General features: G+C 37.5%; 1 protein-coding gene across 6 annotated transcripts in view; it reads right to left on the minus strand.

The window, feature by feature from the left end:
- Nucleotides 1-1,031: 1,031 nt before the first annotated feature.
- Nucleotides 1,032-13,798, minus strand: part of gria4b (glutamate receptor, ionotropic, AMPA 4b) — a 97,496-nt gene continuing 84,729 nt past the window's right edge. For 3 of the 6 annotated variants that reach the window (XM_058758209.1, XM_058758208.1, XM_058758212.1), the window contains 5 exons: nt 11,615-11,813; nt 9,675-9,922; nt 5,841-5,955; nt 3,588-3,725; nt 1,032-2,927 (listed from right to left, as the gene is read on the minus strand). In XM_058758209.1, the coding sequence (XP_058614192.1) occupies nt 2,763-2,927; nt 3,588-3,725; nt 5,841-5,955; nt 9,675-9,922; nt 11,615-11,813 (865 nt within the window). In that variant the 3' untranslated portion in view covers nt 1,032-2,762. Of the gene's footprint in view, nt 2,928-3,459; nt 3,726-4,430; nt 4,546-5,840; nt 5,956-9,674; nt 9,923-11,614; nt 11,814-13,798 lie in introns of those variants that run through there. The other 3 variants (XM_058758214.1, XM_058758210.1, XM_058758211.1) reach the window with 3 other exon arrangements.

A 13,798-nucleotide genomic window follows, 5' to 3' on the forward strand; every position in this document is an offset into this window, starting at 1 on the left:
TGGTCCTGGATGACTTACTCCTCAAGGTCATTATTAGCCTGACTGTCTGTGTTCTAACATATGTACCAACATCTGTTATAGGAGGGCATTTAGGGTTTCAGCACCAACCGCTGTTTTCCTGCAATATTTATTTGTATTCCCATCATGCACTGCTTTGCCCTTTCTGCAAGGATTCTTGTAAGGAAAGAAAATTAGACTATTTACTGTAATGTTAGTGCTTTGTGGTCTTTTTCAGTGACCCCTACAGCATGGCCATTTTTACCATCTGCTCTTCAAAGACAAGTGTACTTCAGACACTTGAATGGTTGAATATTATTCTCAAAAAAAACTGAAAAATAAATTATACAAATAAAAAATGAATAATAAGAACATTGTTTGTTTGTGAATAACATTTCTAAGTAATGAATAAATTCCGTCCCTCAAAAACAATGATCTTTTTGGTCGTACATCAGCATGACTACATGCATTGAGTTTTTAATGAATGCTTTCTGCATGGATATTGATGCAGCCTGCCTATAGTGCCTTTTTATCCTCTCCTAGGAACAATTATTGTCATTAAGCACTTTGGTCTAAAAAAATAAAAAAATAAAAAAGTTGTTTTCTCCCTTTCAGAACATGTCACAGACATCTCAGTGTCAGTGGATCGAACTTTCTTGACCCAAGATCATGTGTGCATCGTATAGTAGATACATACAGTACCAACAACTGTGTGCTATATTGTCTAGTATATATATTATACACACACACTTTGTCTATATATTGAGGAGGGTAAAATAGTCATTTTTACTTGGCTAAGACAGCACAATTATATTTACACACACAAAAAAATCAATAATAATATATAGGTATTGGTTGAGAAAGTACACGAATGCAGCATGATTTTACATGTTGTGTGCAAGTACATGTTGTGTTTTAAGTTTGTGGAACATAAAACTGGGGATTTTTTTTTTTACACAATGGAAGCAAATGGTAACCAAAACGGTTTGGTTACCAACATTATTAAAAAAAAAAAAAAAAAAAGATTGAGGGATGACAGAATTTTCATTTTTTGGGTGACTAATCCAAATAAAGACACAGAGGAGAAATTTCATATCCATTAATATTTTACTAAAAAATGATCAAAATAAATATTTACAATTTTAACATATTAACCTAGTAAGGACACCACTTTCATCACAGCATTAGAAACCATGGGGAAAAAACCTAATGCCACTCTCCAAACAGACTGATCTTCAATATGCATCAGGATCATTGTGTGCGTGTGTGTGTTTTTGAGACAGAATGAGAGAAGGCAGAGAGGATAGAGAGGAAAAAATACAATGAGAGACAAACATATTGTGTGCTTGAGTAAAAGTGCGTGTGTATTTAACCAGATGAGGGGTCGCCGGAACAGGAGGGACCATAAATTGCACTTTCCGATCAAATGCAAGTTAAACAGAACTGGGCAGAGAAAGACTGATGAGTATGGTGTCCTGAAGCTTTGAAATTGTCCACGTACTGTCCTTTCGTCCAGATGTCCGTTGCTACAGTTTTCTGGAGAACATGCTGAAGGCCTGAATGAGGTTACACAGTGTTTTTCATAAAAAAAGGCCAAAGCTGGACTCTGACCATGGCTCTCACGATACAAACAGTGTCTTCAGAGGCGGTCGGTGTTCTGAACACTTTCTATTCTATTTCTATACACGTTTGCGCAGTTAAGTTAGATTCGTTTCTCGTCCGATTGGATTTCATTATATCATTCATAAAGACGTCTGCTCTAAAATGAATGGATAAACATTTAAATACTTCTCAATATTCTCACTTTTTTCAGTAGTCACATAAATCAAAAATAAAATACGCTTCTGTGGAAAAATTAAAACAGTCTAGAGGGTACCATGGTCTACGACTGCACAGTGATTATGCAGGGCATGGCTTGGGAAAGAGCAGCGGCTGAGATGCACTGAGGGTGTGTGCCACATTCCCGAGAATCATGGGCGCATAGGTCACTGGCACTGATAACATGCCCATGTTATTAAATCCATAGAAGTTCATGTACATCTACATATATCAAATCTTTTCCATGTGTGTGTGTGTTTTTATATCGTTTTCTAATCATTATTGCGATGAATCCTTTTTCTAAAGATGATTTAAAAAGAGAATTACACTCTGTCCACTACAGAATCGGCTATTTACAAATTCGTTAAAAAGCAAGCGAGTTGTACAGTCTGCTATTTACAAAAAAATGTAAATAATTTACTTTAGGTATGATTTTATAGAATATATATATATATTTATATATATATATATATATGAACTCTTCTTCACAGTTTATTTAATAAGTATTCATTAATACCATATCCATGTTAACAATACCCTCTCGGGCAAACAAATGCCCATTTTTAGCTATGTTAAGATGTCGAGATGCGGCGTTTCGGTTTGGCGAGGGTTATAGCAGAGTGTTAGAACGAGCAGATCTTTTTTTTCGCCAAACAGCTACCAGTTGAGTTTGCTGTTCTTTCTTCCCACCCGCTTCTTCGCCCTCAAAGGCAGCACGAGTTCTTTGAATGTACATGATGGAAACACAGAAGTCTGTGCGATAACCACTGCACAGTATCTTGTGGTGGCACCCCAGTGCGTAAAGCCGTCAGGGGCCTCGGTTCCCTTTCAAAGTCTACCTTGTCGGCGCGATCGCTCAGCTTGGTGACGTCATTGCTGTAGGGTCGGTTTTCTGATGTCTGTTTTGCGGTCTTGCGGAGTTTAAGGCACTTGAACGTTTTTGGTTTTCACGGTAAGTCGGATGACACCAGAGCCAGTCCGGAGCTCTGCCGCAGTGAGGGGCCGGAGTGGACAGCCTTGGGGCAGTCGGGAGTCAGGACGCGCCCATTCTCGCCCACGCTCCCCGTAATGGACAGGCGCGCCTTGTTCCGCATGGCTTCGGTGAAGGTGAGCTGCGTCCGGAGAGAAAAGAAAGATGGGAACAGGGAGAACTGGAGTCAGCTGTGTGTATTTAAAAAGCCAGAGCATCATTATTTGAAGGAATGCACATTATCAGCAAGCACATACAAAACACCAGATTATGACACAGTTCAGCGATGAAGCGTCTTAAATGCATCTGGCATAGTCCTTCGGAGCCAAAGATTACTTGAAATTCACAACTAGGGGGTTTTTAAGACTATGCCTAGGGTGAAATAATCATCTCAAGCTTGGTTTAGCTATTCCTCTTTAGGTTACCGCACTGGCATGTGATTACAAATGTGTGCAGTCCAGGTACCTCGATCTTCAGCATGCGCAAATATGTGAATGCACGTCTCCGACTTGGAGTACAGGTGGAGGAGACAGAACAAGGACGTCACAAACACAAGAAGCTTTACCACGGCAAGCTACGGCAGCGAAAACAGAGGAGCTCCACTTACGACTGCCGGGCACCTACGTACATCTGACCTCCTACATCTCTACTCCTTCAGTGGCGTAGACGTTGTAACCCTCTCTATATGTGGCTAAACTCTGAGTGCTGTGGGTGGGACTGGGCCCTGGGGAGGGATGGGGGCTGGGGAGGGGGACGGACTGGGGAGAGGAGAGGAAGAAGGGCGACGTTCAGACTGTTCCACCTTCATTCTCTTGGCCTCGTTTCGGGACTTGTAGCAGAACTCGATGAGGGCCACCAGCATGGCCAGGCCCAGGCCCCCGACCAGAATGTAGAAGACCCCAGCCACATTACTGAGGCTGAGGGCCTGTGAGCTCTTGTCCTGGATGTGAGAGGAGGGAAAGGAACAAGAAGACAGGAAGTTAACGCGGCGGGAGCAGAGCCAATGTACACTTGCACGCACACATTCAGAGAACTACTCTATGAATCTACTCGCTACCAAAACACATTCACACACATGTACAGCTTACAGACAAATCAATGCATACTGTATCCTCCCAATCAACCTTTCGCTTGCAGGCTAATCTGAAAAGCTGATGTTTTTGTGGCAACTTCTATCAGGCATCGATGCTTTGACAGCATCTTAAAGGGTGACAATTAGTAAGTAATTACAGGGGATGTTTTCATTTTTCTCTCAAATGGATCGCTAGCTCCACGCTGCGACAGGGTTTTAACTTCTCACTGTGTTCTAGCTTATCTCCACATGTGGCGTGTTTCTCGCTCCACAAAAGTCGGGCTTGCTTGGGTTGTCATGCAAAGAGAAATCAATGGTACGCTCGGTTAAATAAATTTAGGATACCTTCAAAAGCCCAGTCACTTCCATTCCTCTCAGCTACTAGGTTATGTTACTAAAAACAGAGATGCATCTAAGAAGATATTTAGTGTGGAGAAGCAGGGCATGCTGGAACTATCCTGCTTGGTGCACGTCTGAAATCTCCCTACAGATGAGCATGCGCTAGATACTGGTGACTTTCTGCCTCACTGAGCATTAGACAACAGTGATGGTCCCAGACTTGTGGAGACTGACCTTACTTCCCGAGTCCTTGGGTCCACACTCGCCCTTATCGTACCACCATTTGTTTTTCAGCTTGTCTAAGATGCCTGATTCACTCAGTTTCAAAACGGCAAGGTTTACGGGGGTTCTTCAACCGCGCAGAGGAATGTAACACAAATAACATAAATAACATCATAGGACATGTTATTTTATGTTATTCACTCATAACAGCTGACACAGCAGTTGCACTGGCAAAGTGACCGAGCCGAGGGTCCCGTTGTGATACATGTCTCTGTGCTCTATTTATGGGAACAGTGTTTTAGGGCCTGGCACTGGAGCCACAGACATATGAACGGGACCTTGCTCCATCGCTTTGGGTAACGGGCGCATACTGCCACGGCCTGTTTCTCTACCAACGCTGGAGGTAATTACTGTTAAACCACAATTATTGGCGTATACCGTAGGCACCAACCTTTTCATATCCCTCAAACCAAGGTCAATTTAATTTCATTTATATTACAACTCTAATCCATTTTAGTTGTTACATTTATGCTTTTGGCAGATGCTTTTATGCAAACTGGCTTTGTGAAAAAAAAAGAAAAGAAGAAAAGTACCTAAAGTATACTTGCAATATATAATATAATATACTTCAGCATATCTTTAGTAGGACTTCAGCACCACGTCTGCACAATTAAACTGCATTAAGTACAAAATTAGTTGTTCCAGTTTAGCAGACTTTAAGTATACCAGTTTTAGTATACTAAAAGTACAATTGCAGGGTATTTTTATTAAGTACATAAATATGTAAATGTATTTGTAGTATACTTAGTATATTTATTTTTAACTAAGGTATATATATATATATAATTGTATAGATTTTTTAACAAAATATAGAAAATATGTATACAAATTTATGTTAAAAATACAAAAAATGCTTTTATAGTTTTAATGTTTTAGTGCCATTGAAATGTTTCAAATTTTGGATTCTCAATTTTGTATTGTCATTTAGTTTCAGTTTTTCTAATTTTTGTTTTTATTTTATTAAAACTACCTCTGCCTTTGACTTTGGATCATGTCTTTAATACATAATCATAATGCGACACTGCAGCACCTTTCAAAAGACAACGAATGTTCTCTGCATTCCTATAAAAAAATGCAGCTAATGCGCCTCAGGAGAAGAAGAACAGCAGCTAAAGAAACTGGAGGTAAAAAGACGCAACTATTTCAAAGGACAAAAAGTTCCTTGATGAATGCCAGAAGACCGACGAGGGAATCTGTGCCCAGTATTCCAGGCGAATATTTGTGCTCTGACAGTAATTGCGTTCCTCTCTCTCTTCAGGCTAAACAGGGTCAGGATGAAGGTCATGTATGCGCTTGCGCCCCGGCAGATGCTCCCGTTACAGAGGAAACTGTTTACCCGCGTTGGTTGACATAGTGGCTAACCTTCTCACCACCTCCTCCGCTGCCACACTCTCCTTTGTCGTACCACCACTTGTTTTTCAATTTGTCCAACAGGCCTTGTTCATTCAGTTTTAAAACTGCCAGGTTAACTGCACTTCTTGAAACGATAAAACATAGTTTGTCAGTAGCAGCAGTTTGTCATAGTTGAGCAGAATCCAATCAGGTTAAATTAAGAAAGAAAGGGGTGGAAAGTTCTATAGATTAGTCGCCCGGTCCCACCCCACTTCCCCTTAGAAAACACTAAGACACCGAACCACGGAGGACAAACCTCTCTTTTCCTGTTTTCATGTTAATTTACACCAGCCTTATTTGTCTACCCATACTACACACCTCCAGATGGGGGAATGGAAAAGTCAATATCTGCTCTCCACTTTAAACCCCCTCCCCAACCCAAGCTACCCTTATTTCCCGTCCTCACTCAACCGCTTTACTATGCACTCAATATTGCTGAGATGCGCAGAGGGACCTCACAATATTGAATGCCTGTTACTTTCCCTATATGCTGCTTACAGACGGTTTAAATGAGCACTGAGGGTTTAAGCCTCTGAAAGTGCTGAATGAGTTTGATCCTATTCCCCAGACCCCTGCATTCCCATCTCTGGCTCAGCCACAAGAGAGCTGGCAACACAATTCTGCTCCGAAACACCAGACACTATCTTTCCCTGCAGTTCTCAGAATGCTTATCATTCTGTAGATAATATTCTATAAATATAAGCATATCATATAAATTAATGTTATTTTACGTACTTATGACACAAACAATGGGGTCCAAAAGTCTAAAAGACTATGAATAATGCTTCTATTTAGAATTTTTCACTGTAAATCAGCATGGTCTTTGTAAAATATTGAATTAAAACATAAACATTCATATGTCTTTATGCGTGTGTCTATTTCTCTATGACATTCGCCATGATTTGACAATATTCATAATCATAATAAACATATTGTGCTTCAGTGAAATCAAGAATATCTGACCTTTTGAGATGTTATTATTATTATTATTTAATTAATGTTCTTATTTAACAATTAAACAAAAATTGTGCAAAATATAAAATATTTAGTAAATCAAATATTTAATAATAATAATTTTTGTTTTAAAATCAAAATCCTAAAACTTAATATTTTCAATGACAATAAACAAGCAAAGAGCACAATCTTAAATATTTACAAAATCAATTTAGTCAAATTAATTTAAATAAATTAATAAATACAAGTAAATATTTAATAATTTGTTTGTTTTCAAAATCCTAACAATTTATACATTAATAACAATAAATAAATAATTAAACGTGAACTAGATTTTATAATATTTACAAAATTCATAAATTTAGTCAAATAAATTAATAAAGACATATAAATAAATACTTAATAACAGGGATGCACGATATTTATCGGACCGATAAATTATCGACCGATATGGGTGAAAATGACGTCATTTTTATTGCTCCGATAAATAAATGAAATCCGATAACTAGATCCGATAAAGTACGCTTGCTGGTAAATCAATCAATCAGTCCGATTTATCTGAGATTCATCCACTTTCCGAGTGCAAGCGACCGCAGCTTTAAACTGCAGTGACTCTCAGCTTGTGTCGCGCTCATTAGGTCATCATTTGTGAACATGTCTTCGCCTGTCTGGAAGTTTTTCTCGGTGGCAGAGGAGGACAATACCATTGCTATTTGCAACGCATGTTGAGCAAGGATTCCGATAGGAGGAAAAAAGGCATCAAGTTTTAACACAACAAATCTTATATCTCACTTGAAAGGTCGTCATCGCGGTGAAGCTGTATTAAAAGAAAATAATAATTAGGGACTTTAAGCAGCCTCCACTGCTGGAACGGCAACAGCATTCCAACGTCATATTGCACATTCACGACTTCAGCTGCTACTTCATGGCGTTCTACTAGGGGAGAACAGCTGTTTTGCCGTAGTCATTACAGCATGACAGCTTATGTAGTTAAATGTTGCGTTTTATGGTATATTCCATTTAATTCCATCAGTATATGATTATACCATTAGTCTTTCATTTAATCTGTGTTGATTATGTTTTAAGCTAATTTTAACAATTTTATTCGTTTGTCCAAAGATATGTCTTCTGTTAGCAACAGCACCTCAAGTAGCACTGAGACTAAAGATATGTGAAGAGAACAATGTAATTATTGCCTAAACATCCTCCTCATAATCAATCATTTGTATTTAAATAAATGACTGAATGCCACGTTGCGCCGTCTTGTTTAGGTTGCTTAATGATTTTTATGTTCTCGGCTACGTCGGCGTAACAGCTTACTTCCGGTCAACGTAGCCGTTCCATTCGCAGCTGTTGCTTAAAGTCCCTATATAACTTCCTCATCCTCATGCACTAAAAAGGTTGAATAGATGCATTTCTTTATGCATGAAATATTTGAATATAAATTTGTTGTTATTGTGTTGATAATTGCAGATAAACCATAGTTCTGTTAAACCATTTCTGTTAATAAATATTGTGGTGCCTTACACAAAAAGTAAAAACAATTGAAGAGTCAGGACTGATGTTTGCTATTATAGTTAGGCCAGAGCTACTAAAATATCAGTTTAATCAGTGCATCTTAGATTTTGTATTCTCCTGGGGGCACAAACTGCAGATTATATGAAAATTATAATATAAAAATGTGAACTTATCGGTTATCGGTATTGGCCACGAGAAGGACTTAATTATCGGTTATCGGTATCAGTTAAAATTTTTCATATCGTGCATCCCTACTTAATAACAATACTTTTGTTTTCAAAATCCTAATAATTTGTTCAATAACAATGAATAAATAAATAAATAAGTGTGATCTAGAATTTAAAATATTTTTAGAAAAGTCATAAATGTAGTAAAATGAATTTAAATGAATGAATTCATACATTCACATTTAGTAATTATAATAATAATGCATTTGTTTTATTATAAAACTCCTATAAATGTATATTTTCAAAAATAAATAGATAGATAGATAGATCAGTCAATCCATCAATTAATTAATGAATCATTTACATTTATTACTTTTGGACTCCACTGTAAAAGTCTAATCTTGCAAATCTATGATCTAGTTAAGGGTCAAAATGTACATGATGGGAATGATTCAAGAGAGGTTTATCCTGATTGCAGTTTATCCTGAATGCAACATTAATAAACACACAGCCCACAGGAACAAAGAACGGGACAGGGAAAGAATGTAGTGAGATACATCTGAGCTGAGGAGGGGAAGAGAAAGAAGAGCATTAAGGGCAATGTGCTGCAGATCTGAAGCCGAGTGAATCTCCTGCGCTGGTCTGACATCACGACAGCAGGAGAAAAGCCGTTACGCCATTGGACGCTCTTCCCCCCGGTATCATGAGAAGAGTCAGACAGACCGCGGTAACTCCGCAACAAAATGGCTGATCTCGGGAGCTACCGTCATCTGTAACTGACTCTTCTCAACCTTTCTTTACATGTTTCATAGTACTTGTAATGCATTTAAATGTGCGTACCTCTCAGTATAAGTGGGAAAAAGATCAGACCAGGCAGAATATTCACAGGCTTGTCCATTCGTTGAAATTCATGTTCATTGTTAAACATCCAGACATTTCATCTCAAAAATTCAGTGGCATTAACATGCATGCATCAGTTTGAAATTATCTGCTTCAGGTTACATTAAAAACAAACAAACAAACAAACAAACAAACAAATAAACAAAACTGCCCACAAGAACACATAAGAAAAGCAAAAAGAAAAAGAGAAAACTAGAAATAGGCACGCCAGGGAAGGTGGAATACCATAACAACACGTGACATATTGTTATACTACTCCACCCACCTTAACTGTGAGCCCTTAGGCGTCGCCACCCCGTAGCCTTTGGAGTCCAGGTTTCCTCCCACTTTCATGGTGTCGCAGGGTTTGCGCTGCTCCGTGTACTCGTTCATCGTGGACTCCAGCAGGAAGGCGTACTTCCCTTTGGATTTTCTCACTCGTGCCACTCCCTCAGCCGTGGTCTTAGTGAACACCGTGGGCTCGGCAGACTTCATGTAGCTCCACATTTTCTCATAAACGGCGATCTTTGACCTCTGAAAGTTGGGGTAGAGGTGTAGAATGGCAGTGAAGTGTGCAGAGGAAGTGTGGAGGGTGCAGATTATTTGTTAGTCTCTGAATTATTACAGTTTATCGTTTGGAGGTTTAAAGGTTCTCAGCCTTGGGGAGATTTTTTATGAATGTACTGTATTTAATTATGTTAATTATGTAAATTATAAATTATTATACACATTACCGTTCAAAAGTTTGGGGTCTGTAGTTCTTAATACTTTTATTCTGCAAGGACACATTAAATTGATCAAAATCATCAGTAAAGTTACAAAATATTTCTTTCAAATAAATGCTGAAGCTTCTAGTCATCAAAGAATCCTGAAAAGAAATGAATCTATAGAATGATCAGAATCATGTGCCACTGAAGACTGGAGTAATGATGCTGAAAATTAAGCTTTGCAATCACAGAAATAAATCATAAGTATTAAAATAGAAAACAGTTATTTTGAATGTAATTAATATTTCACAATATTGCTATTTTGACTGTATTTTTGATCACATAAATGTGGCATTTGGTAAAAAAACAACAACCCCAAACTTTTGAATGGTTATATATATATATATATATATATATATATATATATATATATATATATATATATACACACACACTATTATAAATAATTTCTTAAATAAAAAGATAATATTAATATTTTATAGTTTTTCAAGTGTCATTTTTTTTTCTTGTCATAAGCTACAGGCATATTTATTATGGAAGACCCTTAATGCCACTGAATAAAAAATGTACAAAAAGGTAATTGCGACTTTTTATCTTTTCTTTTATCTTACAATTCTGTCTTTTCTTCTCTCAATTTTTCTCTCAATTGCGAGTTTATATCTCACTTTATATCTCTTATATCACCTTTTTAATTATAATTTTTTTTTTATTCAGTGGCGGAAACAGGCATCCATAATTTATATACACTACCAGTCAAAACATTTTGAACAGTAAGATTTTTAATGTTTTTTTTAGTTTTTTTAAAATTCTCTTTTGCTCACCAAGCACCAAATATTGTGAAATATTTTTACTATTTAAAAAACTGCTTCAGAAATCATTGTAATATGCTGATTTGCTGTTCAAGAAACATTTATTATTATTATTATTATTATTATCAATATTTAAAACAGTTGATTACATTTTTTTCAAGATTCTTTGATGAATAGAAAGATCCAAAGATCAGCATTTCTCTGAAATACTTTGAAACCACAGCAATAAATTACATTTTAAAATACATTCAAATAGAAAACAGTTCTATTAAATAGTAAAAATATTTCCAAATTTACTGTTTTTGCTGTACTTTGGATCAAATAAATGCAGGCTTGGTGAGCAGAAGATACTTCTTTAAAAAAAACCATTGTACTGTTCAAAAACGTTTGACTGGTAGTGTATAAAATATGCAGCTTTAGTTGTGATTATGTATATGTTGCCATTCAGAATTTGCCAGTTTTGTAATTATGTGTATGAGATCCCAAAGCATATAATTTAATTTTGTTTTAGAACCTAAAAAATTAATTGTGAACCAAACGAGACTGAGAACCCTGGTATACTTTATAAATAAGACCATATGTTCTTTGCTTGGTTTAGTAATCTTCTCGTTTCGGAGTCATTCCCCTTCACCCCCCCCTAAACAAAACAGCGCCGCCCTCCCCTCAACCCATTAGCTTTGGCCACTTACCCTGAAGAACTCTTTGGTGGATCCTGAGTCAAGAGTACCATACGCTATGTCTGTCTGCTTGGCCAGGTCCTCAGCGCTCTCAATGGGCGACACCATCCTCTCCACAGTGAGGAAAGCAGCCAGGTTGGCCGTGTAGGAGGAGATGATGATGAGGGTGAAAAACCACCACACTCCACCCACGATGCGTCCAGATAGAGACCTACACCGCCGGAAAGGAAGATAGAGGAGAGGAAAATGACCATGCAAGGAGGGTTTGAAGGAGTGGTGAATGACAGAGCAATGAAAGAAAGGATAACATTGATTTAAAAAAAAAAGGAAGGAAAACATTGGGGAAAAGGGAGTGAGGAAAACAGGAGGAAAAAAGGAGAGAAATGTTTTGTCAACTTTAAAAAGACAGAATTACTGCTTTAAAATAATTGAAAAATAAAATTTAAAGGATTCATTTATTTAAAAACTCCAAAAATGATGTCGCTTCAAACCTGTATGATGTTATTTTTCCATGTACACTACTGTTCAAAAAAATTTGGGTTCAGTAATTTTTCTTTTTTTTTTTTTAAAGAAATGAATATTTTTATTGAGGAAGGATGCATTAAATTGACCCAAAGTGACAGTAAATACATATATAACGTTACATGAGATATCTATTTCAAATAAATGCTGCTTTACTTTCTTTTCGTCAAAGAAAAATTATATGATAAAGAGATGTTATTATTACCAATAAGAGATGTTTCTTCAGCTCTGAAGACTTTTGAACAGTAGTATAACATAAAAGAAAACATTTCTGAAGAATCTTCACATTGAACTCCATACGACGACAAAAAAAGTAACAAACATCATAAAAGTACTCCACATGACATTAAAATGTTGGAAAATAACTATAAATATACCGCCATTAAATATGGTCAGGTTTGGTCTTGCAACAATGACATCCAACCTGCACCATAGGTGACATATTCAATAACAACTTAAAATATGATCTATTCATCGGTGCATTTGTAATACTTTTACTGTGCTTTTGTTGTTATATTTTCCTTTTTGGAGGTCACTATAAACTTCTTGTTTGGAAAAGAGCTGCATGAAGATTTCAAATTCTCATTTTGAGTTCAACAGATAAAACAACAACATACAGATTTGAAAGGACATGAATTAACAAATAAACGTCAAAACTTTGATTTCTTGCTGAACTCGCTCTTTAAATTCAGGTATCCAGGCAGTAGTTCCTCTATGGTGACCTTACAGAAGCTACTGTAGATCTTCAGTTACTTATAAAACACAGCCTGTCAAAACAGTCTTTCACCACAGTGATCATTTAATTGACTCTGTGTAGGTGAGGGTCTCCTCCACTAAGAGGGAGATCTCTTTGACCGGTTGCCATGAAGACAGAGTGGGCCAGCAGGGACGTTAACCACGAAGGGGGCGAAGTGCTAAAACCCGACACTGTTTAAATTCTCACCTTACCCTGATTATGCAAACCAGTTTACAGGATGGCGGTGCAAAATTTATGCAGGCCTGTCCTTCTTTTTCCGCTGTCAAGGAAACATTTCTGTATTAAGACGCAGTGGTTAACATAATTAGCTTTTAGGAACGGACTCAAAGCGGGCTGTCACCCACCTGAGGTTTGAAGCAGAGCACATTGTGTAACTTGAAATCCACCGCTAATCGCTAACCTGCATGCAGACACACCATTCAAGCCCGGTGACGTCTGAGGATCAGATGTGCCGGGGCTCGCGCTAACCGTGGTTAATCGATTTGACTTCACGAGACAAAGCCAATTTAATAAGAGCCTAAATTGAGTGGACACGAAACCAGTAAGTCACCCCTCGGGCCGCTCCACTGCCCTGCAGCTTGGCATACAGTATCATTCATAAAGACATATGATCCATGAACAAACAGGAATTCTCTCTGGTCCTCATAATGTCATTTCTTGTAAAACAGATCCTCTGATCACAGCTCAATGATAAGAATCAAACTGTCTCTGAAGATTTCACACATACACACAAGCACAAAATAAGCAAACTATCCCTCAAAGCAGCTCATTATCAAAGCAGTGCCATTAGAGTTGCGAAGTGGGATGTGCTACTGTCAGTGAAACCCTGCGCATTACTCACTACGCCGCTTTTATGCAGATTTCCCAGTGAGGAGGACACATCAGCATGCGTGTATTTGAGCGAGAGAATGTTTGGT

The sequence above is a fragment of the Onychostoma macrolepis genome, chromosome 21 (assembly GCF_012432095.1).
Source record: "Onychostoma macrolepis isolate SWU-2019 chromosome 21, ASM1243209v1, whole genome shotgun sequence".
Lineage (NCBI taxonomy): Eukaryota > Metazoa > Chordata > Actinopteri > Cypriniformes > Cyprinidae > Onychostoma > Onychostoma macrolepis.